Raw genomic sequence first — 26,073 nt, 5'->3', positions numbered from 1 at the left:
GCCTCTGTGGGAAATGCTGGGTTAAAGACAGCTAACAGGTAGTCTTTGCTACAAGACTTCTCAGAACCTCTAATATGTGCTCCAAAGAGGAAAGATTTAATGGACACGGAATGCTTTTCTGCAGAGCACCCCCAGCAGGCTGGGGTTTGTGGTCAGACTTTGAGATGGGTGGCTCTCGGAAGATCCCTGCCTGGTCCTGGGGCTCTAGTAGCTCACCCCTTCCCAGGTGCAGCCTGATGGGGGGAAGGCTTCCAGGATGTCAGCTGGAGTAGGGACTAGTGCCAAGGAAAGAAATCCTGTGACCCCAAGCCCCCCACCAACCCAAGGGCCTCTTAGATTGAAGGCAAGGGGGAGATAGTAGTCCGCAAGGTTCCACCTTCCTCTCTAAGAACTGCGAGGCCACACGACCTCCTGGAGTGTGAGGGCCCCCATGCCTCCACCCCCACCCCCAATCAACCAACGCATGAACCACCAGCTCTCGCCCATCTGGATCCCACACAGTGGACAGTAGGGAGTGCCCGCCTTCAGGCCAGAGCATCAGCGCTCCAGCTGTTGTGCCGATCAGCCGCAAGCCCGCTGGGAGAGGGCGACAGGGGTCAGGCCAGGGAGGATCCAGCTGGCCAGGGAGGACCCAAAGGCCGGATTGAAACACAATGCACTTTATTGGCGACAGAACGGTTGGCAGAGGGGTCCGTGTGTTATGTACATCAGGGCTGGTGACCATTCCCCCCAGGGAGGGGACCCCAAGGGCAGGAGAGGGTGGTGGCGGAGGCCACACCTGGACAATCGGGCACAGAGGGGAGCCCGAGCTGCTGCTCGGCCAGGGGTCCGGATGCAGGAGGAGCCAGAGGCCTGGGTCGTCTAGCCCCCCGGGAGCAGCCCAGAGCAGGGGTCGGTGCAGGGGAGCAGGCTGGGGGGGCACCGAGGGCGGAGGGGAGAGGCGGCTGCGGGCAGGGGGTGCGGCGCTCATCTGGAGCTGCGCTGCGAGGACTGGGACAACTTGATGCTGCCGCCCCGGCTGCTGCCCGAGCTGAAGCCTCCACCACTGAGCCCGCAGCGGACCCCGGAGCCCGAGCTGATGCCACCCGCCCGGCCCCAGCCGCCACCTGCACCTCCTCCTGCGCCCCAGCTGCCGCCCAAGCCGCCGCCGAAGCCACCTGCCGCCGATGTCCCGCCGAAGCCACCGCCGAAGCCACCTGCCGCCGATGTCCCGCCAAAGCCACCAGCTGCAGATGTCCCGCCAAAGCCACCGCCGAAGCCACCTGCCGCCGATGTCCCACCGAAGCCGCCGCCGAAGCCACCTGCCGCCGATGTCCCGCCGAAGCCACCTGCCGCCGATGTCCCACTGCTGAGCACGGCTGCAGGGGAAAGGAGGGAGCAGCGATCAGTGATCGGGCCCAGCACCCACCCCCCTGTATCATAACTGCCGACCCGCTGGGCCCGGGATGCTGGGGAGGCCACCAAGGCCGCTTTGCTCCTGGTCCTCCCTGTGATACGTTCTAACGACACAAGGTGCTCGCCCCATGGTGCTAAGTCTTTAGGAATTTTCCAGCAGTTCCTACAATCAATTCTTGATGATCCCGTTGAAGACCTCCCAGAACTTCTCCTCCCATTAACAGGCCCCCAATGGATATTCCCCATTCTGTCCAGACCTATTAATAGTGTCCTAAACTCAGAACAATTACAAAAGCAGGCCCGCCGCCCCTTCCACCCACAGAGAACCTCTCCAACTTCCCTGAAAGGGTTTCTTAACTAAGGTGCTGCTGCCCTGTGTTAGCTCAGGGCACGGATTTCAGAATCAGTTCTGACTGTCGTGGTTGTTTCAGCTACTTACAGATGCTGACGGCGCTCTGGCACTCTCCAGACATCCTGTAGGAGAAAGCAAAAGTAAGATAGCTCTGTCACAAAACAAATTTCTGCAATTTTTCGTTGGTGAAAGTGTCGAACAGGAACCAGAACTGAATTTGGAAGCCAGGCCGATGAGCACCCTCCTGCACCCCTGCTCCGGCCGTAACAGAGCCCTGTGTGCGCCGGCTGCGTGTGCACTCACCCCCTGTGGAGAGTGGGTGCTGAAAGCAACGAGGCCTATGGCAGAGGGGGGCCTCTCCTATACAGCAGCCGTCCGTTCCCATTTGCCCCGTCACCTACCTGGCCCTCAGCATGTACCTTTGGTCAGGAAAGGTGAGAAGACGGAATTAGAGGCCCACCTGCACTCCTCGCCCTCCAGCAGCTTGCGGTAGGTGGCGATCTCCACGTCCAGGGCCAGCTTGACGTTCATGAGCTCCTGGTACTCCTTCAGCAGCCGGGCCAGGTCATCCTTGGCCTGCTGGAGGGCAGCCTGCAGCTCTTGGAGCTTGGCATTGGCGTCCTTGAGGGCCAGCTCCCCACGCTGCTCAGCCTCGGCGATGGCCGTCTGCAGGTTGGCATTCTAGGGCAGGGAGAGGCGGGGGAAGAGGTGAGCCTAGGACAAGGGTCCCAGACCCTCTGAATCTTGCAATAGCTGGTCCCATAGCAATCATCTTAAAGCCAGGCAACATCACTTTCCCCAACACCCCTATCTTGTCTTCATCCACCGAGATATCTTCCCTATAGATTACCAGCTGTCTAGACTGGCTTGGCCTTTGAACTCCCCAGAGGCCAGGGCTGCCAGAGATGACCCCAGAAGCCCACTCCAGACCAGGGGTTCTGAGACCCTCGCCCCCACCCCCACCAGTCCGTCTCAGTACCAGTATCCATTGCCATCCCACCTGCTTCTTAACATTCTCGATCTCAGCCCGCAGCCTCTGGATCATCCTGTTGAGCTCCATGATCTCACTCTTGGTGTTCTTCAGGTCATCCCCGTGTCTGCCGGCCGTGGTCTGCAGCTCTCCCAACTGGAGAGCAGAAGGGAAGATGGGGTATGGATGCAGTTTTGCCTGACGGGTTTCTCCCTCCTTAACATCACCCACCCAACCTTGAGGTGCTTAGTAAGCATTTGTTCGGATGACACTGTTTATGTCTCAGCAGGGACACTTCTGAGGCAGCAGGGAAGAGAACACCTGGGTTGCCGTGGTACTTCTCCCTCCCTGCAGTCCCTGAGCAAGTGAGAATCTGCCCCATGTGGCCTGGCAGGGGGCAGTGGAACCACTTTCCACCAGGGGCAGCACTTTCTGCAACTGAACAACCATTAGAAAGACCTCTCCAGAGAGCAGAACCAAGAGGAGTTCACGCAATGACCACGGGGGACTCCCCACCCAGCAGCCCCGTGGGCCACAGCCCCCCTGAGACCCTCAGTAGACCCTCTGAGAGGTGCCTCACTCTCACCTTGGTCTGGTACAATGCCTCAGCCTCCGCCTTGCTCCTCTGGGCGATGTCCTCATACTGGGCCTTGACCTCGGCGATGATGCTGTCCAGGTCCAGGCTGCGGTTATTGTCCATGGACAGCACCACGGACGTGTCACTGACATGGCTCTGCATCTGGGACAGCTCCTGCCAACACAGAGGGGCCTGTTAACTCTTGGGGCATCTGCAACAAGCACACAGAGGCCCAGAAAGACTCCTGAACAGCAGACCTGTTGTTCTCTGACTCAGCTCTGAAGCTGCATCTGCCCTACCCTGGCCCCCAGCCCTTCAGAGAACCCCATGTCAGCAGTCCATCCTGCGGAACCCCAACAAGGGGCCCTATCTCTAGGCTGTCTTCCTGGGCCCTAGATACCAAAGTGCCCCAGGCCCTGAGAATATCTCACCTTCCCTTGCCGCCCCCTTAGGAGGTAGCATCCTCACCATATCATAGAGGGTTGTCAGGAAGTTGATTTCATCCATTAAGGCGTCCACCTTGGCCTGAAGCTCCACCTTGTTCATGTAGGCGGCGTCCACATCCTGAGAAAGACAGAAGCAGAAAGACCTCATTCCCCCCAAGGAACAAACAACAAACTGCACATGTAGCAGGAAAGAGTCGGGACAGGCTGAGGACTGACTGGTTCTTGTCCAAGGCTGGTCTCCCATCTGGGATGGTTCAAAACAAAACAAAGAAACTGACTCTTTTAGGGATCTTTCCAGACTACGACACACCTGGCTTCTGCTTTTTTTACCCTTCCTGCCTGAACTCGGCAGCTCCTTGGTGGTGGAGTAAGCTCAGCTGGAAACCTGTGCCCACAAGCCCCAGGAACTTCACACACAGCCCTTACCTTCTTCAGGGTCACAAAATCATTCTCAGCAGCTGTACGTTTATTGATTTCATCCTCATACCTGTAAGGATTGAAAAGGAATAGCTGAGTTTGGGTTTTGAGGTAGTCATAAACACCGCTTTTGTCTGAAGCTCTGAAAGTTCATCTCTCCATCCCTGTCCCTCTGCTGCCCCTCTTAGCTGAACACATCCTCCTTACCATCCCCCCTATAAGTTAGGAGGACCAGCCATTCCAGTTTGTCCAAGCACACTGGCCTGGTTTTAGCACTGACCGTCCCATGTCCTGAGAAGACCCCATCCTAGGGAAACTGGGACTGTTGGTCACTACACCATGAGTGTCCCAGCATCCTTCAGATCCTAGAACCAGAATCTTTCCCAACATGGATCACAAGGAAGTGCTTCCTCAACCCTAAACTCTTCCTTCTTGCCATTACTTTACTTGTCCTTGGAGAAGGAGGGCGAGTGGAGAGCCCAATGAACCCAGCTGCCCTCCGTGAAGGTAAAGAGAGGAAGCCAGGCTAGGTGACACCAATGCCACCGGCAGGAGGAATGCTGGAAGAGCTGGGACTCCAAGACAGGGCTGCCCAGGGGCAACTTCCTACTTGTGCCTCTGTCACTCACTTCCTCTTGAAGTCTTCCACCAGGTCCTGCATGTTCCTCAGCTCCGAGTCCAGGCGGCCCCTCTCCCCCAGGATGCTGTCCAGGTAGCTCCGCTGGGTGCTGATGTAGTTCTCAAAAAGGGGCTCTAGGTTGTTGGTGCCTGTGATGGAATTTGTGCCTTGCTGCTGGAGCAGGCTCCACTTGGTCTCCAGGACCTTGTTCTGCTGCTCCAGGAAGCGCACCTGCAGGGCATCGGGGGAAGCCGCATCAGGCAACAGCAGCAGAGGAACAGGGGGGGCCTTGGCTCCCTGAACCTCAGGTAGGACTGAGGGTCTGAATATCCCCATCCCCCAGCACAAAGGCCTAGAAAAGATGTGAAGGTAGGTCCCTACTGTACCCTACTGTAGCTGGAGAGGCTATGGGCAGATGATTGCTCCGGTCAGGCCACTAAGGATGCAGCATGGTTGGAAAGTTACAGGAGGAGGAGAGAAAGGTGGGGAAATTGGAAGTAGCCCCTGTCCCAGAAGCAGAGTGGTAAAGATGACCACCCAGTGTTCTCCAAGGACCTTGGGACTCTAGCCCAACTTCCAAAAATAGAGTCTACTCTCTGCAGAAAGGCGCTTGAACCTCAGCGGCACAGCTTCCGCCTAAAGCTCTGCTGACACTCAGCCCTTCAGGATGTGAATCACTGGGAACTGATACAATTGAAATGTCACAATCAGCACTACAGGAGGGAGCCCATCGGTGTAAGCCAGCCTGGTCTGGAGGGCACAAGCACCCTTCTCTTCCTGACCAGGTTGATTAGAGGTGCAAATTAGTTGCCAGCTTGTCTGCAGCCCTCCTAGGACTAAGGTTCCAGGTAAGCCTCTTTAATCCCTTCTCGAGGGCATCCACCGCCTTTGCCTGGCATGGGGGCATGGAGGCAACAGGCCTCCCGGAAAGCCTGAAAGGGCAGCCAGGTCCAGAAAATGCCCAGTCCTGGGTCAGACCCTTCCTGCCAGTGGTCGTGGCTCTTGACATACGTTGCCAGTCAAGGCCTAGATAAGGCAACGGTCAGGAGATGTGAGCAGGGAGCCAGACAAGCAGGACTTGGGGATATCCAGGACCAAAGAGGGGCCCATTGTCTTCCCACTCAGGTGACCATTTGGGCAAGCTCATCAGCCCTTAACATCTTTCCAGAACCCTAGAGCTCTACCTAACCATCCCCTCCAGCCTGGCTCATCTGAGATTGATCCTGAGCGCTGTCTAGATGTCACACTCAAAGTCCCAGCCTAGAAATGGGGCCCAGTAAAAGCTCCATCACCTTGTCGATGAAGGAGGCAAACTTGTTGTTGAGGGTCTTGATCTGCTCACGCTCCTGGGTCTTCACTTGCCCGATCTGGGGGTCGATCTCCACATTGAGGGGCTGCAGGAGGCTCTGGTTGACAGTCACCTCCTGGATCCCCCCGGGGAAGCCACCAGGACCACCAAAGCCACCAGGACCAAAGCCACCAGGGCCACCAAAGCCACCAGGCCCTCCAAAGCCACCAGCTCCACCAAAGCCACCAGCCCCGCCAAAGCCACCAGCTCCACCAAAGCCACCAGCCCCACCAAAGCCACCAGCCCCTCCTCCAAAGCCACCTCCTATTCCTCTGCCACCACCAAAGCCACCTCCATAGCCACCACCAAAGCCACCTCCATAGCCACCCCCAAAGACACTGCCACTGCTGCTACGCCCTCCCCCAAAGCCACCAGCCCGGGAGCCACCAGCCACGCTGATGGAGATGCTCTTGTTGCCACCCAGGCTGTAGAGGCTGCGACTGCCGAAGCCTCCCGCTCCACCCCGGAACCCGCAGGCCCCTCCACTGGCTCCCCCGGAGCGGGCCACACTGCTCATCCTGCTGCTGCCTGAGACCACGGCGGAGCGGCCCGAGAAGCCCTGGCTGCCACCACCAGATGTCTTGCAGACTTGTCTGTTCATGGTGAGAGAGCTTGATGAAAGAAGAGCACAAGAGTTAAGCAGGACACTGAGAGTCAGAGGAAGAGGGAAGGGAACTGAAGACCTGTGCAGAATAAATCCCTTTATATACCTCAAGGAGGTGGCTGGGCTCAAACGAAGGAGAGATAATTAATCCCAAATAGTCATGGGTGGGGTTTGCCTCCAAGGCAATAAGTTTGTTCCAGGCTACCAAACACACCTTAAAAATAATCTGAAATGGTAAAAATGCTAAGGTGGCAGACTTACGTGGCCGGGAGTGGTGCCTGGCGTGCCCCATGCTTGGGCACGGCCACCTCCTAGCTTTGTCTGACAGGACCCAGGAGGCACACGCATCCCTGCCAGGTGCTCAGCGGCCACCTGCCTGCCCTCCGCTGTGGAAAGAGTGGAGTGGGAGGTAGGCTGCGGGGGTCCGGTTGTCTGGGTAGTGGAAACAGTGAAGCCCACTCCAAGACTCAGCGCAAGTGTCTCAACAGAAGGGCCGATTCCGTTCACGCCGCGGTCAACACGTGGTCATTGAACAGCCACCGTGTGCCCAGCTCTGCGCTGGGCTTGGGAAGGGAATGATGCCTCTCTTCCTCCTTTCCCGGAAACAAAGCTCAGAGCCCTGACAAATCTGCCTCCTGGGCCCCTCTCTGTCCCAGGCTGCAGCTCGGGAGGCAGTGGCATTTGGGTTCATGACAGTCTTCTGAGAAAAAGGGCAGTTAACACCTATGTGCTTTGGGGACACCTGGGTGGCTCAGTGGTTGAGCCTCTGCCTTCGGCCCAGGGCGTGACCCTGCAGGGAGCCTGCTTCTCCCTCTGCCTGTGTCTCTGCCTCTGTCTGCATCTCTCATGAATAAATAAATAAAATAAAATCTTTAAAAAAAAAAAAAAAAGCACCTATGCACTCTGATGAGACATTAGCAAAATTCAGCATGAGAAATGTTTGCTTGCTGGCTTGCTTGTTGGTTTTGAAAACTTCCCAGGGAAACTGTACATTGTGCCACACCTTGGTGCATCTCTAAAGCTTATTTTCTTGCTCTGCACAGTTTTGGCACTTCTCTGGTTTCAGCCCAAGCCCCAGATGACTGGAAATTCAAACATCAATTCTACTACCTGTTCAACCAATATTTTTTTGGTTTTTTGTATATTTTTTTATTGGAGTTCGATTTTCCAACATACAGCATAACACCCAGTGCTCATCCCGCCAAGTGCCCCCCTCAGTGCCCGTCACCCAGTCACCCCATCCTCACGCCCACCTCCCTTTCCACTACCCCTAGTTCATTTCCCAGAGTTAGGAGTCTCTCACGTCTCCCTCTCTGATATTTCCCGCTCCTTTTCTCTCCTTTCCCCTTTATTCCCTTTCACTATTTTTTATATTCGCCTAATGAATGAGACCATATAATGTTTGTCCTTCTCCGATTGACTTATTTCACTCAGCATAATCCCCTCCAGGTCCATCCATGTTGAAGCAAATGGTGGGTATTTCTCATTTCTAATGGCTGAGGAATATTCCATTGTATACATAGGCCACAGCTTCTCTATCCATCATCTGTCGATGGACACCGAGGCTCCTTCCACAGTTGGGCTATTGTGGACATGGCTGCTATGAACATCGGGGTGCAGGTGTCCCGGCGTTTCACTGCATCTGGATCTTTGGGGTAAATCCCTAGCAGAGCAATTGCTGGGTCGTAGGGCAGGTCTATTTTTAACTTTGAGGAACCTCCACACAGTTTTCCAGAGTGGCTGCACCAGTTCACATTCCCACCAACAGTGCAAGAGGGTTCCCCTTTCTCCGCATCCTCTCCAACATTTGTGGTTTCCTGCCTTGTTAATGTTCCCCCATTCTCACTGGTGTGAGGTGGGATCTCACTGTGGTTTGGGTTTGTATTTCCCTGATGGTACGTGATGTGGAGCATTTTCTCATGTGCTTGTTGGCCATGTCTGTGTCTTCCTCTGTGAGATTTCTCTTCATGTCCTTTGCCCATTTCATGATTGGATTGTTTGTTTCTTTGCTGTTGAGTTTAATAAGTTCTTTATAGATCTTGGAAACTAGCCCTTTATCTGCTACATCATTTACAAATATCTTCTCCCATCCTGTAGGTTGTCTTTTAGTTCTGTTGACTGTTTCTTTTGCTGTGCAGAAGCTTCTTATCTTGATGAAGTCCCAATAGTTCATTTTTGCTTTTGTTTCCTTTGCCTTCATGGACGTATCTTGCAAGAAGCTGCTGTGGCCAAGTTCAAAAAGGGTGTTGCCTGTGTTCTCCTCTAGGATTTGGATGGATTCTTGTCTCACATTTAGATCTTTCATCCATTTTGAGTTTATCTTTGTGTCTGGTGTAAGAGAATGGGATAGTTTCATTCTTCTGCATGTGGCTGCCCAATTTCCCCAACACCATTTATTGAAGAGACTGTCCTTTTCCCAGTGGATAGTCTTTCCTGCTTTGTCGAATATTAGTTGACCATAAAGTTCAGGGTCCACTTCTGGGTTCTCTATTCTGTTCCATTGATCTATGTGTCTGTTTTTGTGCCAGAGCCACACTGTCTTGATGACCACAGCTTTGTAGTACAACCTGAAATCTGGCATTGTGATGTTTCCAGCTATGGTTTTCTTTTTCAATATTCCCCTGGCTATTCGGGGTCTTATCTGATTCAACACAAATCTTAAGATGATTTGTTCCAACTCTATGAAGAAAGTCCATGGTATTTTGATAAGGCATTAAATGTATAAATTGCCCTGGGTAGCAATGACATTTTCACAATATTAATTCTTCCAATCCATGAGCATGGAATATTTTTCCACCTCTCTGTGTCTTCCTTCAATTCTTTCAGAAGTGTTCTGTAGTTTTTAGGGTATAGATCCCTTACCTCTTTGGTTAGGTTTATTCCTAGGTATCTTATGCTTTTGGGTGCAATTGTAAATGGGATTGACTCCTTAATTTCTCTTTCTTCAGTGTCATTGTTAGTGTATAGAAATGCCACTGACTTCTGGGCATTGATTTTTTATCCTGCCACGCTACCAAATTGCTGTATGTGTTCTAGCAATCTTGGGGTAGAGACTTTTGGGTTTTCTATGTAGAGTATCATGTCATCGGCGAAGAGGGAGAGTTTGACTTCCTCTTTGCCAATTTGAATGCCTTTAATGTCTTTTTGTTGTCTGATTGCTGAGGCTAGGACTTCCAGTACTATGTTGAATAGCAGTGGTGAGAGTGGACATCCCTGTCGTGTTCCTGATCTTAGGGGAAAGGCTCCCAGTGCTTCCCCATTGAGAATGATATTTGCTGTGGGCTTTTCATAGATGGCTTTTAAGATGCTGAGGAATGTTCCCTCTATCCCTACACTCTGAAGAGTTTTGATCAGGAATGGATGCTGTATTATGTCACATGCTTTCTCTGCATCTATTGAGAGGATCCTATGGTTCTTGTTTTTTCTCTTGCCGATATGATGAATCACACTGATTGTTTTACGAGTGTTGAACCAGCCTTGTGTCCCAGGGATAAATCCCACTTGGTCTTGGTGAATAATCTTCTTAATGTACTGTTGGATCCTATTGGCCAGTATTTTGTTGAGAATTTTTGCATCTATGTTCATCAGGGATATTGGTCTATAATTCTCCTTTTTGGTGGGGTCTTTGTCTGGTTTTGGAATTAATGTAATGCTGCCTCATAAAACGAGTTTGGACATATTCCATCCCTTTCTATCCGTCGGAACAGCATTAGTAGAAAAGGTATTATTTCTTCTTTAACCATTTGATAGAATTCCCCTGGGAAGCCATCTGGCCCTGGACTTTTGTGTCGTGGGAGGTTTTTGATGATGACTGCTTCAATGTCCTCCCTGGTTATTGGCCTGTTCAGGTTTTCTGTTTCTTCCTGTTCCAGTTTTGGTAGTTTGTGGTTTTCCAGAAATGCTTCCATTTCTTCTATATTACATAATTTATTGGCGTGTAGCTGCTCATAATATGTTTTTAAAATCGTTTGTATTGGGATCCCTGGGTGGTGCAGCGGTTTAGCGCCTGCCTTTGGCCCAAGGCGTGATCTTGGAGACCTGGGATCGAATCCCACGTCAGGCTCCTGGTGCATGGAGCCTGCTTCTCCCTCTGCCTGTGTGTGTGTGTGTGTGTGTGTGTGTGTGTGTGTGTGTGTGACTATCATAAATAAATAAAAATTAAAATCGTTTGTATTTCCTTGGTATTGGTTGTGATCTCACCTTTTTTATTCGTGATTTTATTAATTTGAGTCTTTTCTCTTTTTAATAAGGCTGGCTAATGGTTTGTCTATCTTCTTAATTCTTTCAAAGAACCAACTCTTGGTTTTGTTGATCTGTTCCACAATTCTTCTGGTCTCTATTTCATTGAGTTCTGCTCGAATCTTCATTAACTCTTTTCTTCTGCTTGGTGTAGGTTTTATTTGCTGTTCTTTCTCCAGTTCCTTTAGGTGTAAGGCTAGCTTGTGTATTTGAGTCTTTTCCAATTTTTTGAGGGATGCTTGTATTGCGATATATTTCCCTCTCAGGACTGCTTTTGCTGTATCCCAAAGATGTGGAACAGTTGTATCTTCATTATCATTAGTTTCCATGAATCTTTTTAATTCTTCTTTAATTTTCTGGTTGACCCTTTCATCTTTTAGCAGGATGCTCTTTAACCTCCACGTGTTTGAGTTTCTTCCAAATTTCTTCTTGTGATTGAGTTCTAGTTTCAAAGCATTATGGTCTGAAAATATGCAGGGGACAATCCCAATCTTTTGGTATCAGTTAAGACCTGATTTGTGACCCAGTATGTGGTCTATTCTGGAGAAAGCTCCATGTGCACTTGAGAAGAATGTGTATTCAGTTGTGTTCGGATGCAAAATTCTGTATATACCTGTGAAATCCATCTGGTCCAGTGAATCATTTAAAGCTCTTGTTTCTTTGGAGATGTTGTGCTTAAAATATATGCCATTTGCAGATAGCGCCGTGTTGAAGTCTCCCAGTATTAGTGTATTAGTGTCTAAGTATGTCTTTACTTTGGTTATTAATTGATTGACATACTTGGCAGCTCCCACAATAGGGGCATAAATATTCATGATTGTTAGGTCCTCTTGTTGGATAGATCCTTTAAGTATGATATAGTGTCCCTCTTCATCTCTTACTACAGTCTTTGGGATAAACTTTAATTTGTCTGATATGAGGATGGCTACCCCTGCTTTCTTTTGAGGACCATTTGAATGGTAAATGGTTCTCCAACCTTTCATTTTCCGGCTGTAGGTGTCCTTAGGTCTAAAATGAGTCTCTTGTAGACAGAAGATAGATGGGTCTTGCTTTTTTATCCAGTCTGAAATCCTGCATCTTTTTTTTTTTAAACCTGCATCTTTTGATGGGATCATTAAGCCCATTCACGTTCAGAGTTACTATTGAAAGATATGAATTTAGTGTCATCATAATACCTATTCAGTCCCTGTCTTTGTGGATTGTTTCTTTGGACTTCCTCTTTCTTTTACAGAGTCCCCCTTAATATTTCTGACAGAGCTGGTTTGATGGTCACATATTCTTTCAGTTTCTGCCTATCTTGGAACCTCTTTATCTCTCCTCCTATTCTGAATGAGAGCCTTGCTGGATAGAGTATTCTTGGCTGCATGTTCTTCTCATTTAGGACCCTGAATATATCCTGCCAGCCCTTTCTGACCTGCCAGCTGTCCGTGGAGAGGTCTACTGTTAATCTAATATCTCTCCCCATAGAAGTTAGGGATGTCTTGTCTCTTGCTGCTTTAAGGATTTTCTCTTTATCTTTGGAATTTGCAAGTTTCACTATTAAATGTCAAGGGTTGAATGGTTTTTATTGATTTTAGGGGGGGAACCTCTCTATTTCCTGGATCTGAATGCCTGTTACCCTCCCCAAATTAGGGAAGTTCTCAGCTATGATTTGTTCAAATATGCCTCCTGGCCCTCTGGCCCTCTCGGCGCCCTCTGGAATCCCAATTAAATGTAGATTTTTCCTTCTGAGGCTGTCATTTATTTCTCTTAACCTTTCCTCATGGTCTTTTCATTGTTTTTCTCTTTTTTCCTCAGTTTCCTTCCTTGCCATCAACTTGTCTTCTATGTCACTCACTCGTTCTTCTACCTCATTAACCCTTGTCATTAGGACCTACAGTTTGGATTGCATCTCATTTAATTCATTTTTATTTTTATTTTTAAAGATTTTATTTATTTATTCATGAGAGACAGAGAGAGAGAGAGAGGCAGAAACACAGGCAGAGGGAGAAGCAGGCTTCATGCAGGGAGCCTGATGTGGGACTCGATCCTGGGACTCCAGGATCACGCCCTGGGCCGAAGGCAGGTGCTAAACCGCTGAGCCACCCAAGGATCCCCTAATTCATTTTTAATTTCAGCTTGATTAGATCTAAATTCCGCAGTCATGAAGTCTCTTGAATCCTTTATGCTTTTTTTCAGAGCCACCAGTAGCTTGATAATTGTGCTTCTGAATTGGCTTTCTGATATCAAATTATAATTCAAATTCTGTAACTCTGGCAGAGAGTACTGTTTCTGATTCTTTTGTGGTGAGTTCTTTCTAGTTATTTTGCTCAGTACAGAGTGGCTAAAAAGGAGTTTTTCTGGAAAAAGGAAGAAAAAAAGAAAAAAAGGATGGGTATCCTCTGGTTCTATATACTGTAAATCCCTCAACTTTCCCTGGAGCTTTCCAGCGCTGCTCGCCCAAGAACTTGCTCTTCCCCTGCCCTTCCAGCTGGTCTTCTGGGAGAGGGGCCTGCTGTGCTGATTCTCAGGTGTGTGTACCTGGGGGAGCTACCCTACCCCCTTCCAGGTACATGGCTCAGTGGGAGCTGTTTACCCCGTGAGGCCCCAGCAGCCCGCTCTGTCCCAGGCACAGGGTGACACCAGGAGGAAGAACAACAGTGGCAGCAGCCATCTCTCCAGCTCTGGAGTCAGCTCCCCCAGTAACCACCTGTAGCTCCCAGTCCACACTGGCCTAGGTGTGCTGATCTGCACAGCTTGGGGGGTGCCCGGTGGCAGGAGGGCCCTCACTGTCCTGGGCCCTCCCTGCCTCCACCTGTCCTGGGGGGAGCACAGGATCCTGGGATGCAGCCCTCTCCACCCGGAGCCCCCCTGGCTTCTCCCGAGGCCCTGCCGAGTGCTCCAGCCCTTTACTGAGCTCAGCCCACAGTGTGGGTGCACTCTCCCCGGGGCACCCCTCCTCTGTTAGTGACCCCAGGAACCTGGAAGCTCCACTGCCCCCCTGCACCCTCCCCCAGTTCCCTGCTGAGCACCTTTCCGTCTGGGAAGAATCCAGTGTGGATTTTTAAAGTTCCCGCATCTCCAGGGCTGGGCTTTTCTGTCCCCATGGCTCCCACCACCCCCCTTAGCCTGGCGGCTCCTCGCAGGGGCTCCTCTGCCACTGGATTCTTGTTTATTTTTTTTCCCATCTTCCTACTTTGTTAGAAGCGCAAATCCTTCTCTCTACAGCGTTCCAGCTGTTCTCTCTTTAAATCTCAGGTCGAATTCATAGGTTTTGGGGATGATTTGAAAGTTACCTAGGGAAGTTGGTGGGGACAGGTGACTTGAGGACCCTGCTCCTTCGCCTTCTGGCCCCACCCCCCTGTTCAACCAATATTTACAGACTGTCTGACTTGTGCCAGGCACTGTGCAAGGTAGAGACTCGGTGGTGAACAAGACACACAGGACCATTCCCGGGTTGCAGGGCTGTGCTCCCAGGAGTCTGTGGGCTCAGGATCCAGACCCCACACTTGCCCCAGGAAGCCACACCTGCCAGAGGCACCGTACTGCCATACATGCCTGACTCCGCAAGCCTGAGAACCTGCCAGCCTGGTGTTTTTCACAGGCTTAGGGACTGGGCTTGGCTTGTCCAAGAGGAAAGCCTTCCTGCCTGCCAAATTAGCCGCTTATCTCTCCAGGACAGGTCTTTTTTTGTTCTGCCTGCTGCAGGTTAGGCCCTGCTAAGGGTGTGGCCTGTGCGGCATTGGCAGAGCAAGGAGGAAAGGACAGGGGGTTCCTCAACGGTGGGTGCGGCTGGGAATGACCCAAGTGCAGAGGAAATGAAATTTTCTCCTGTGACCTGATTCTCCCATTTTGTCCTTCTCTCCCTCATTTGTTACCCCCAGGCTACCCATCATCTGGGTCCCCTCCCCAGAATAAAACCATAAGCTTTCCAAGAGTTTACAATCTTGTTAATGTACAGGATACCTTGGTTCTTAGCACAGTGCTGTGCCAATAGTAGGTGCTCATAAAAGTTGTTTGGTTGAATGAGTCAATCAATTAATCAACTGATGAATTAATGAATAAATTAAGCCTTTGCTGGATTACAACCAAATAAAACCGGTCAAAAGTGGGTTCAATTCCATTTGAGGTAGCCTAAGCTGAAACCAACTTAACATGAGGAATCCAGACCTCTCAAATTTGATGTGCAGTTTAACAAAATATACATGTAAAATGAACGTGTCCTCCTTTCCAGCAGAAAAAAAAATGTTGTAGAATCACAGTTCAAGAACCAATCAATCAAGAATCACTCAACCAGAGGGGTGGGGGAATGGGCAAAATAGGTGAAAGGGATGAAGAGGTACAAACTTATAGTTATATGATAAATAAGTCGGGGTGCCTGGGGGGCTCAGTGGTTCAGTGTCTGCCTTCGGCCCAGGCCGTGATCCCAGAGTCCTATGATCGAGTCCTGCATTGGGCTCCCTACATGGAGCCTGCTCCTCCCTCTCCCCATGTCTCTGCCTCTCTCTCTGTATGTGTCTCTCCTGAGTAAATAAATGAATAAAATCTTTTTTAAAATGAAATAAAATAAGTCTCAGGGATGTAAAGCACAGCATAAGGAATATAGTCAGTGGTATTGTAGTAACTTTGCATGGTGGCAGATGGTAACGATGCTTATCGTGGTGAGCATTTTGTAATGTATGTATTTTGGGAATCACTGTTTGCACACCTGAAACTAACATAATATTGTATGTCAATTATATTTTAATTTAAAAAGAATCAATCAGTAGCACCTGGGTGGCTCAGGTGATTAAGCATCTGCCTTCGGCTCAGGTCAGGATCCCAGGATTCTGGGATCAAGCCCTGTGGTCAGGCTCCCTGCTCACAGGGAGCCTGCTTCTCCCTCTCCCTCTGTCCCTCTCCCCACTTGTGCATTTTCTCTCTCTCTCTCTCTCTCTCTCTTTAGCATGCTCTCTCTCTCTCTCAAATAAATAAAATCTTAAAAAAAATCAATCACAGAATCAGCTTGAAGTTCACTGGGCATTTCAGGTCCTACAGTCTGCCTCTTGTCCAGTCCTGGGAGCCCCTCTCCAACAGGTCTAAATTAGATCCCTGACGTTCCCCAGCTGCTGCCCCAGGCTTACTGGCATGTGAAATTAGCCCAAGGCCCAGAGGATGGCCACACTCAGAAACTGTCCTCCACTTTGCTCCCTCAGAAGAATCAGACTTTAAAGAACAAACCGAACCTAGAGCTGGGCCAGAGCCCCATCCTGGGATTAAACATGACCAAAGCTGTTTAGACCCTGTGGGTTTCAGCATCATTAACCATTAAAAATGGCCAATCACTCCATCCCTCTGGATCTTACAGGAACAGAGCTGGATGAATGGGATCTGTCAAGTGTTTCAAGTAATGTATTGCAGGGGTCCCTGGGAGGCTCAGTCCGTTAAGTGTCTGACTCTTGATTTTGGCTCAGGGTGTGAGATCGAGGCCCATGTTGGGCTCAGCACTCAGCACGGAGTCTGCTTGAGAGTCTCTTTCTGTCTCTCCCTCTGCCCTGCCTCAACTCAAGCTCTCTCTCTCTCTCTCTCTCTAAGCAAATAAATCTTTAAAAAAATGTATTGCAAAAATCAGGCCATATTTCATTTTCTTAATATTAAAGAGTAGGCACTTTGAAGCCAAACAGAACTAGTTTTTAAATTTTTTTTTAATGGAGGTCTAATTGACATGCAACATCATATTAGATCAGGATTACATAGACACAGTTTTTTTAATTTTAAAAAAATATATTTTATTTACTTATTTGAGACAGAGAGAGAGAGAATAAGCAGGGGGAGCTGCAGGGAGCCAGATACGGGGCTCGATCCCAGGACCCTAGGATCAGGACCCGAGCCAAAGGCAGACACTTAACCAACTGAGTCTCCCAGGTGCCTCATGGGCACAGCTTTTAAAGCTCAGCCTCAGTTTCCTCATCTATAAAATTCAATTATTAACGATGCCTCTCTCATAAGGTCATTGTGATGCCTAGAAAGTACTTGGCACACCACCTGGGGTCAGGCAGTCTTCCTTATCAGTGTTAACTACCTTCCTCTGCAACTCATGCAGAGAATTTCAGCTTTTGTACCTGTCAAAAGAATCAACCCCATAAAATGATGATTCCATTTGCATTTATCCATGGAAGTCCCACAGGGAATGGGCGCACAGCTTGGGGCTGGGTAGACGGAAATCATACTAACTTTGTGACTTGGGTTGAAGGGAAGCAAGCTCAGCTGTCGGCCTACCGCGGAGAAACCAGTGGACAAATATGAGGAGTGTTTACTAAGCCTTGACTCTCAGTCTCCATGTGATAGGACAGTTTTCAAAGAGCTCACAGTCTAAACAAGCCAAACAGAGCAAGACTGTAAAACTGTGCTGTGTGTTGGGTGCTGTGAGAGGTGGAGAGTCAGAAAACAGGGAATTACGCAGGAGGCTTCGTGAAGACACGTGGGAAAAAAACTTTCGAGGAGGGCAGGATTGGACAGAAGGGAAGGCATCCCAGCCCAGGGGCTCACGAGCCAAGGCTCAGTGTGAAAACAAGCATGGTAGGATGCAGAAAACAGAGACCGTGGTGGACTTTTGTCATTTGTGTCTACACAACATCTGTGAACACCATTCCTACATTTTGGCCATTTCCTACATTGATCCCCACGTTCCTAGGGCAAAAGCCAGAATACACTTTCCCAGACTCTTTTACAGCTGGAGGCCAGGCCTATGGCCTAGAATCTTCCAATGAGGTAGACCCTCGTGAGACTCAGATTCTGATGCAGAGGATGTAAGGAGATAGCCATGGATGGACAGAACAATTGAGCTTCTTGAGGAGCGCGATGACGGACACAATGGGGCCTCCATGGGCAGAGGTGGGATGTTGTCATTTCACGCCAAGCATCACAGGCACAGCAGCAATGGCCACGTCGTTGTCACCAAAGCAGCCCCCAGGTGTGGCGGAGCGTGGTTCCAGGTCACCCAGCCCCCAGAGGGGCCATGAGCAATAATGTCCTTTAATACATTCTTTTCCATTTATGTTGACAGAATGGATGTTCATATTTGCAAAATATGAACCCTAATACAATGATGAGCTAGGCCTGGCTAGGGTGGAAAGGGATTGGAGGGTGGAACAGGAGGGAAGGGCTGCCTTTTGTGCCAGACAGAATGAGGCTGCAGTATGGCTGGGTGTGGGCCCTAAAGTCCAGGGAATGAACCCCTAGAATTCTTCAGCCCATAGTGAATCAAGGTATGCAACTGCCCCCCAACCGGAGCAGATTCCAGCCATCGCCGGAGCCCACTTATTCTGAGCCATACTTGCCATTCCCCTGGAGGGAATTAGCTTGGAGAAGAATTTTTGAGAAACAAAGTCACAACCACCATTGTTATCAACCACGGCAGAAGGAGTAGGAGGAAGGACTTAATCTATTCTTGTTCTGCAGCCAGGATTTCAGAGCAGACATTGCCCACGAGGGAACAGGAAGCAAACCAGGGATTGGGAGTGTGTTAGCAGGACTAGAACGTCGATTCTGATTGAAAAGTCATGAGTGATACAGGTGATGAAGGGGAGGAAACAATCCTGGGTTGAAATTCATGATGGTCTGGCCCAGCCCTCTGGGACCAGTGAGACCCAATAAATATTTGGAGAAAGCACAGTTGGCTTACAAGTCATCCTGAACATCTGGATTATTTGAAGCTTAACTAAGTATCCTAAATTCTTTCTTCCCTAGATAAATGAGTGAGTCACTATGTTACAGTATATAAAATAAGAGCCTCATAGGGTGCTGTAGCCAGGAAGCATCCCCTCTCCTTCCCCGTAGCCTCTCCTCGTCTTCAGGATCCCCATGGAAGGCTATTTACCAAATCTTCAGCTTGTCCAGCTCACAAGTCACCACCCTAGACTGAGGAAGTGCTGCTTGGATCGAGCTTCAGAGCTCTCAAGTCCAGCGGGAGCCTACCTCTTCTTCATGGGATCAGTGAAGTTGGGGTCCACAGGAATCTTACTCACCTGACCTTGATGCCTCCATGGCACCCACTCCTCTCCAGATCTGAAGGCCCATTTTCCACATTAAAAAATTATATTGAGGGCAGCCCGGGTGGCTCAGCGGTTTAGCACTGCTCTCAGTCCAGGGCGTGATCCTGGAGTCCCAGGATCGAGTCCCACGTCGGGCTCCCTGCATGGAGCCTGCTTCTCCCTCTGCCTGTGTCTCTGCCTCTCTCTCTTCTGTGTCTCTCATGAATGAATGAATGAATGAATGTCTTTAAAAAATTATATTGAAAAAAAATTATATTGACCTTCATATTGGTTAGAACTTATATTTCCAGTATCATTTGAGAACCTATATTTATACTATGAACTCAAAAATGCTTTTAAATAAAATTACATTTTATAATTGCATACACTTCAGAATGGTAATACACATGCATGAAAGACATTTGATGGGACCCTTGGATGGCTCAGCGGTTAGGCGCCCGCCTTCAGCCCAGGGAGTGATCCTGGAGTCTCGGGATCGAGTCCCACATCAGGCTCCTTGCAGGGAGCCTACTTCTCCCTCTGCCTGTGTCTCTCATGAATAAATAAGTAAAATCTTTTTTAAAAATAAAAAAAAATTTTAAGGTGTGGTGATGTCATGTGTGGCAAAACTCCTAGGAGGACCCTTACTATCTGTGCTGTGGACACTGAGTGCTTCTTTCCAATGCAAACTAAAATTCTGTCTCCTTTCACCTTGGTCCTGCCTGGGGGAAGATGGAGGCTTTCCTCAGGTAAGCCAGGCAGTCCTGGGCTTGAATCCTGGCTCTGCCTCTCACTGGCTTGTGTTCTTGGATGAGTTTTCAAACCTCTCCAAGCCTCGGTTTCCTCATCTGTAAGATAAAATAATAACAGATTAACCTTCCGTAGCTGTTGTGAGAATTGAATTAAATAATGCACAGCAAACACTAAGGATGGTACCTAGACATCCTGAAAACTGAGAAAACATTCAGTATTATTTTGGATTTGTCATTTTTGCATCACTCTGGGATGTGCTTCTGTCGTCACATGAGAATGAGCGCTAACATGAGCACTTCTGTTGTTCTCGAACAATCACAGGTTAATTCAATGAATTAATTGTTCCAGCACCCCAAGCACCCCATTTTCTTCATCAATTTTTTAAGAGATTTTATTTATTTATTTGGGAGAGGGCACGATCCAGGGGGGAGGGGCAGGGGGAGAGGGAGAGAATCCTCAAGCAGGCTCCCCACTGAGCACAGAGGCTGACCTGAGGCTCCATTCCAGTCCCCTGAGGTCATGCCCTGAGACAAAGTCGGAAGCTTAACGGGCTGAGCCACTCAGAGCCCCCTCTTCATCATATTCTTGAATAATGTCCTTCTTCTTCCACAGATGCAAAACATCAGGCCTGCTCAGCCTTCCCAGGCTTCTGTCTATTCATGAAATGAACACTTATTGAGCACTTACTGTTTACCAAGCACCATTCTAGGCACTGGGAATGCAATAGGGGACAAAACAGATGACATCCCTACTCTTCTAGAGTCCACACACCAGTAGGAGACAGACAATAAAGAAATAAATACACGTGGGTCAGGCCATGAAAGGCACTACCAGATAAACGCAGCAGGAGAAGGAAGTAGGCATGACCAGGGGGTGCTAACTCAGAGGACGATCTAAGAGGACCTGAGCCAAGAATCTGAACACAGTGAAGGAACAAGGCATGCAAATATGGGAGCAAAGGGCATCCTGGGCAGTGGGAGCCACAAGTGCAAAGGCCCTGAGGCAGGAGTATGAAGAGCATGTGAGGACTGGCTTGGGGCAGCACATCTGAAGCACACTGAGGAAGAGGAGCGGCCTCAGAGACGAGGTCTGGGACAGCTGAGGCAGACCATGGAGGCTTTGGGACACTGAAGAAGGCCAGCCTTCACTCTGAGAGGAGAAGCCACTGAAGTGTCTCAGCAAAGGCCAGACATGGCTGCTGTGTAGAGAGTAGACTATGCGGTCCATGGAGAAGGTGTTGAGACCCACTTCTTCCTTACCTTCCAGGATGGAAACTTGCCTCCTGATTTTAAACAACTCACTTCCATATCCTGCTGTAAGATTAAATTGAAGGAATAGTGCACTTATGGAAAAGATAAATAGGATCATGAGGGACGCCTGGGTGGCTCAGCAGTTGACTGCCTTGGGCTCAGGTCATAATCCCAGGGTCCCGGGATCGAGTCCTACATTGGGCTCCCTGTAGGGAGCCTGCTTCTCCCTCTGCCTGTGTCTCTGCCTCTCTGTGTGTGTCTCTCATAAATAAATAAATAAATAAATAAATAAATAAATAAATAAATAATTTTTTTTTAAAAAATAGGACAGTAAAACTGAGAGGGAGGCTCGCCCTCAATAACCTTTTATCAGTAAGGTTCCTCTGCGTGATAGAGCTCTCCTCTGTGTTGGTGCTGAGTCGTTTGTCCGGTGTGCTCCTCAAACTGCAGCTTGTCAAATAGCAGAAGCCTCATCTTGTCCTCACCAGGAGGTTCCAAACACCAGTTAGGAAATGATGAAATAAATTGCTTGAAACAAAGCCTAAAGGGGGAAGAGGGGAAAAGTGTCAAATGATCATTTAACTTGAGGGAGAGAAAGTGAACAGGAAACTTCAATTGCTTTTTCCACCACGTTTTGAAAAGCTGCGCTCTCACTCTCTCCACTCTCTCCACTGCAGACTTCGAGGGAATCCAGTTGGACATAAAGCAGAGGGTGTGATCACAGTGGGAAATAAGGTGACCATGGGATCCCATGGAAGTAGTCCCAGGAGATTTAGAAGCAGTGATGGACAGCCCCCAACATATGGAAGGTCCACAGCAAATATTGAAGGAGTGAATGTCATCTGGGGGAGATGCTTCTGCCGGGAGACAATGGAGTGATGGCAAAACTTGTGGGCCCTGAACACTTTCTCATAGTAACAAGAGTAGGAAAGGAGGCAGAGCAGTGGCAAGGCTTAGCATTACAGCTGCATGAAATGCCTGACCTGAGTCCAGAGCACGTCCTGGACCTAAAGGCCACACCCTGGAAGCAGATGGCCCAGAGGTCCCTCTTCATCTCATCCAGAGCTTCTTCTCTCGGACATGCCTCAGCCTGAGCTTGTCTAGTCTTAGAGCACAAAGCTCAAGCCCCAAACAAGTTGTACAATGGGTCAAACCATGGTCCTCCACAGCCTGGCCTCGACCTACCTCTCCAGCTTCCACTCCCACCACTCTCGCCCTTAAGAGTGGAATGCCAAGGATGCTAAGCTGTTGAAGGACGCTCAGCTGTTTGGGGTTCATACCCATACTTAGCTGTGCCACACTTCCCTGCTTTGGCTCTGATGTTCTTGCTGCCTAGAGCACCTTCTCCCCAGGGCCCCTCACCCCAGCTCTAGGCTCATACCCCTTTCACGTGGCTGACTCCTACTGTTGCTCTTTTTTTTTATGATAAATTTATTTTTTATTGGTGTTCAATTTACCAACATACAGAATAACACCCAGTGCTCATCCCGTCAAGTGCCCCCCTCAGTGCCCGTCACCCAGTCACCTCCACCCCCCGCCCTCCTCCCCTTCCACCACCCCTAGTTCGTTTCCCAGAGTTAGGAGTCTTCATGTTCTGTCTCCCTTTCTGATATTTCCCACTCATTTCTTCTCCCTTCCCCTCTATTCCCTTTCACTATTATTTATATTCCCCAAATAAGTGAGAACATACAATGTTTGTCCTTCTCTGATTGACTTATTTCACTCAGCATAATACCCTCCAGGTCCATCCACATTGAAGCAAATGGTGGGTATTTGTCATAGCTCTTTCTATACTCGATAGGTCTTCTAAGCACAACATCTCCAAAGAAACGAGAGCTTTAAATGATACACTGGACCAGATGGATTTCACAGATATCTACAGAACTTTACATCCAAACTCAACTGAATACACATTCTTCTCAAGTGCACATGGAACTTTCTCCAGAATAGACCACATATTGGGTCACAAGTCGGGTCTGAACCGATACCAAAAGATTGGGATCGTCCCCTGCATATTCTCAGACCATAATGCCTTGAAATTAGAACTAAATCACAACAAGAAGTTTGGAAGGACCTCAAACACGTGGAGGTTAAGGACCATCCTGCTAAAAGATGAAAGGGTCAACCAGGAAATTAAGGAAGAATTAAAAAGATTCATGGAAACTAATGAGAATGAAGATACAACAGTTCAAAATCTTTGGGATGTTGCCATTTTTTTTAAGATTTTATTTATTTACTTGACAGAAAGAGAGAGCGAGCACGTGGGCACAAGCAGGGGGAGAAACAGGCAGACACGAAGAGGAAGAAGCAGGCTCCCCGCCGAGCAGAGACACCCCCCCCCCCGGCCCCCGCCCCCGCGACAAAGGGCTCAATCCCAGGGATCTGGGATCATGGCCTGAGCCGAAAGCAGATGCTTAACTGACTGAGCCACCCAGGCGCCCCCCACCCCCCGCCGGCCCCACTGCTGCTCTTAACATTCTCCCGAAAGTATGGAAAATGTGTCTGTAGTATGTCTGCCTCCCTGACAGTCCATACACAACACACACACACACACACACGTATTCATAATAAACTATGTGCTCCCTAAGAGTGATGCCCCCCCCTCCCCCGTGCTTGTCAAGGGAAAGCTCTTAGACGGTGGATTTGCAGGCAGACAAGTGCCTGATGAGGGAAACGCTGCAGCCCTCAGGACTCCATGCAGGGAAGGGAATGTGATCAGGATGAGGCCTGGGGAAGCCTAAGGGAGCCAGAGGAACAAGGGGAGCCAGGAGGGTGAAGCCACTCAGGAGACTTCCTGAAAAAAGGATTTCTTTTTAGAGGATGTTAGAATCCTGCCCTCTGTCACATCCATTCCCCCCACCGCCTACCCCCATCTCTAACATCCAGGCCTACCTACCCTTCCAGACCCAACTTCAATGCCACCTCCTCCATGAAGCCGCCTGTGATTGCTGGCTCCCGACCAAGACTGAAAGTAATTTCACCCTTTCCTGGACTCCCATAGACCCTGTTTGCAGTTCCCAAGAGCATGTCTATCTGGTTACCAAGTAATATATGTTCGTGTTTTTATCTAGACATTAATATTCCAATTGAAAACTCCTTGAAAGAATAGTCTAATTCTTTTTTTTTTTTAAGATTTTATTTATTTATTCATGAGAAACAGAGAGAGAGAGAGAGAGGCAGAGACACAGGCAGAGGGAGAAGCAGGCTCCATGCAGGGAGCCCGACGTGGGACTCGATCCCAGGTCTCCAGGATCACACCCAATGCCAAAGACGATGCTAAACCTCTGAGCCACCCGGGCTGCCCAAGAATAGTCTAATTCTTATTACATTGCCTAGGATGTTTGTTCATTCATTAAACCAACATTTGTTAAACATCTACGATGTGACAAGCACACTGGCCTTGAAATATCAAAATGAATAAACCATTGTCCTGTCCTTACAGAATTCAAAGGCTAATGAATGGGTGGATGGATGGATGGATGGGTGGATTGAAAGATGGTGGATGATGGATAGGTGAATGGCAAATGTTAATCCAAACACTTTCTGCCAAAAACCTCTTCCTAGCTCATCTAACTTCTTCTGTGAATTTTTGAGGACTGAATCCACACTTCAAGTAAAACAACCTGAAGATGCAGAACAATTTTACCTTGACCCCAAGTCAACCAAGAAACCATGAGCAACAACCAGCCTGAGTCCTGGGCCCCATCCCAAGACCCTTCATGGCCAAAGCCCTACACTTCCAGCCTTCTCCCCATGGGCTGCAAATATAACTCTTCAGTCTCTACTTTCAACACAGCAAAAAGATGGAGCAGGTGCTAAAATGACTTCTTCTCTTAGCCTGCTCCTTCCCTTTGTTCTGGGCTTCCCACTATTACCTTGCCCTAAGGGGTAGTAAAAGGGGACATATCCCCCATAGTTATTTCCCTAGATAGCTATCTCACTAAACCTTGACCATCACCCAAGACATGGTAGTGGACCTGCTTTATTTTGAGGTCCTCTGGTCTTAGAATCCAAAGCCTAGGTCCCAACAGTAGGCAAAATCCACAAGAAGCAACACTAAATAAACCCCTCTTTGCCTTATCCTTCAGTTTCTTTTTTTTTTTTTTTTTTTTTTTTGATATCCTTCAGTTTCACTAGTGACAAAGGAGAGAGCCTTCAGAAGTGTTGGCAAGAATTTTCTGAAACCAGAAGGGCTAGACTGAGAGAACAAGGTCTTGGTAAAGGGAGAGGGACCTATGCAAATGAGGTCATTGCTTGGGAGCCTGGGAACCTGAGCCAAACCACCTGTGAGGTTATAGCCAAGGCTAGAAGTCAAGAGCTTGGAGAGTGGGGGTCAGAGCAGAGGAACCCAATAAGCTGAGTTAAAGATCTGCCCACCCACATTGGGGGCATTACAGTGTGAGAAGTGATTTTAGGAGGCCTCAAGGCAAAGCATTTTGGATAGGGTAGAGAGTGCGGGGCCTTCCAAGGGGCAGGTAATGCAACCTGTGTCTCCATAGTTCCCTTGAACACAAGGAGCTGGCCAGATCCAATTCAAAGGATCCAAGAGAAGAGTGGTGCCTATTATCCCAGAAGTGGATTTTCCCCTTCGAATAGTCCCCTTTGTGTAGCCAGCCAGCTCCAAACCTGTATGGATCATGGCCAGGATCCACTCCCCTGAACTGTTTCGGTAATAGAGACCAACAGGAATGTCAACCAGAGTGTTCTTTATAGAAATAAAACACAAACATACCCACATAGCCACTTCCTACAATAACACTTTCTTTTTCCAAAAGATTTTATTTATTTATTTATTCATAAGAGACAGAGAGAAGCAGAAACACAGGCAGAGGGAGAAGCAGGCTCCCTCCGGGGAGCCGGGACCCTGGGAACCATGACCTGAGTCAAAGGCAGGGGTTCAGTGAGCAACCCCCAGGTGCCCCCAAAGACATATTTATTCTAAGATACACACGCACTTGATCTGAGTTTCCTATGTAAATCATTTTATTCAACCCCACTCGGGTTCGCTACTTCCACACCTCCCTTGCTCAGAGAGCAGGAGAAATTTGTTAACCTGCCCCCAGCTCCTCTGTGTGGCCCATCACAACCTGCCCCTTCCTGGTAAGTGAACTT

General features: G+C 49.0%; 1 protein-coding gene across 2 annotated transcripts; it reads right to left on the bottom strand.

The window, feature by feature from the left end:
* Positions 1-643: 643 nt before the first annotated feature.
* Positions 644-7,527, bottom strand: KRT3 (keratin 3). 2 transcript variants are annotated; one of them, XM_077869942.1, is made up of 10 exons: positions 6,069-7,527; positions 4,787-5,007; positions 4,167-4,227; positions 3,763-3,858; positions 3,304-3,468; positions 2,748-2,873; positions 2,208-2,428; positions 1,835-1,869; positions 1,263-1,358; positions 644-1,196 (listed from the first exon to the last, which is right to left on the bottom strand). In XM_077869942.1, exons 1-10 carry the CDS (start codon positions 6,723-6,725, stop codon positions 967-969), a joined length of 1,908 nt encoding a protein of 635 aa, XP_077726068.1. In that variant the 5' UTR covers positions 6,726-7,527; the 3' UTR covers positions 644-966. The 2 variants fall into 2 exon arrangements, with proteins under 2 accessions (XP_077726068.1, XP_077726067.1); XM_077869941.1 differs by having other exon boundaries at positions 644-1,358.
* Between the last annotated feature and the right edge of the window lie 18,546 nt (positions 7,528-26,073).

This window comes from Canis aureus, chromosome 25, assembly GCF_053574225.1.
Source record: "Canis aureus isolate CA01 chromosome 25, VMU_Caureus_v.1.0, whole genome shotgun sequence".
In the NCBI taxonomy this organism is placed as follows: domain Eukaryota; kingdom Metazoa; phylum Chordata; class Mammalia; order Carnivora; family Canidae; genus Canis; species Canis aureus.
This window is presented reverse-complemented; position numbering and strand designations above follow the sequence as displayed.

Bases quoted from the DNA above. Each gene is read 5' to 3' on its own strand.
- KRT3 (XM_077869941.1), bottom strand. From the start codon at position 6,725: ATGAACAGACAAGTCTGCAAGACATCTGGTGGTGGCAGCCAGGGCTTC. The intron at 5,008-6,068 runs GTGATGGAGCTT...GATGCCCTGCAG, and splicing joins TTGCCTCCTTCATCGACAAG to GTGCGCTTCCTGGAGCAGCA. The intron at 2,874-3,303 runs GTGAGAGTGAGG...TCTGCTCTCCAG, and splicing joins AGGCATTGTACCAGACCAAG to TTGGGAGAGCTGCAGACCAC.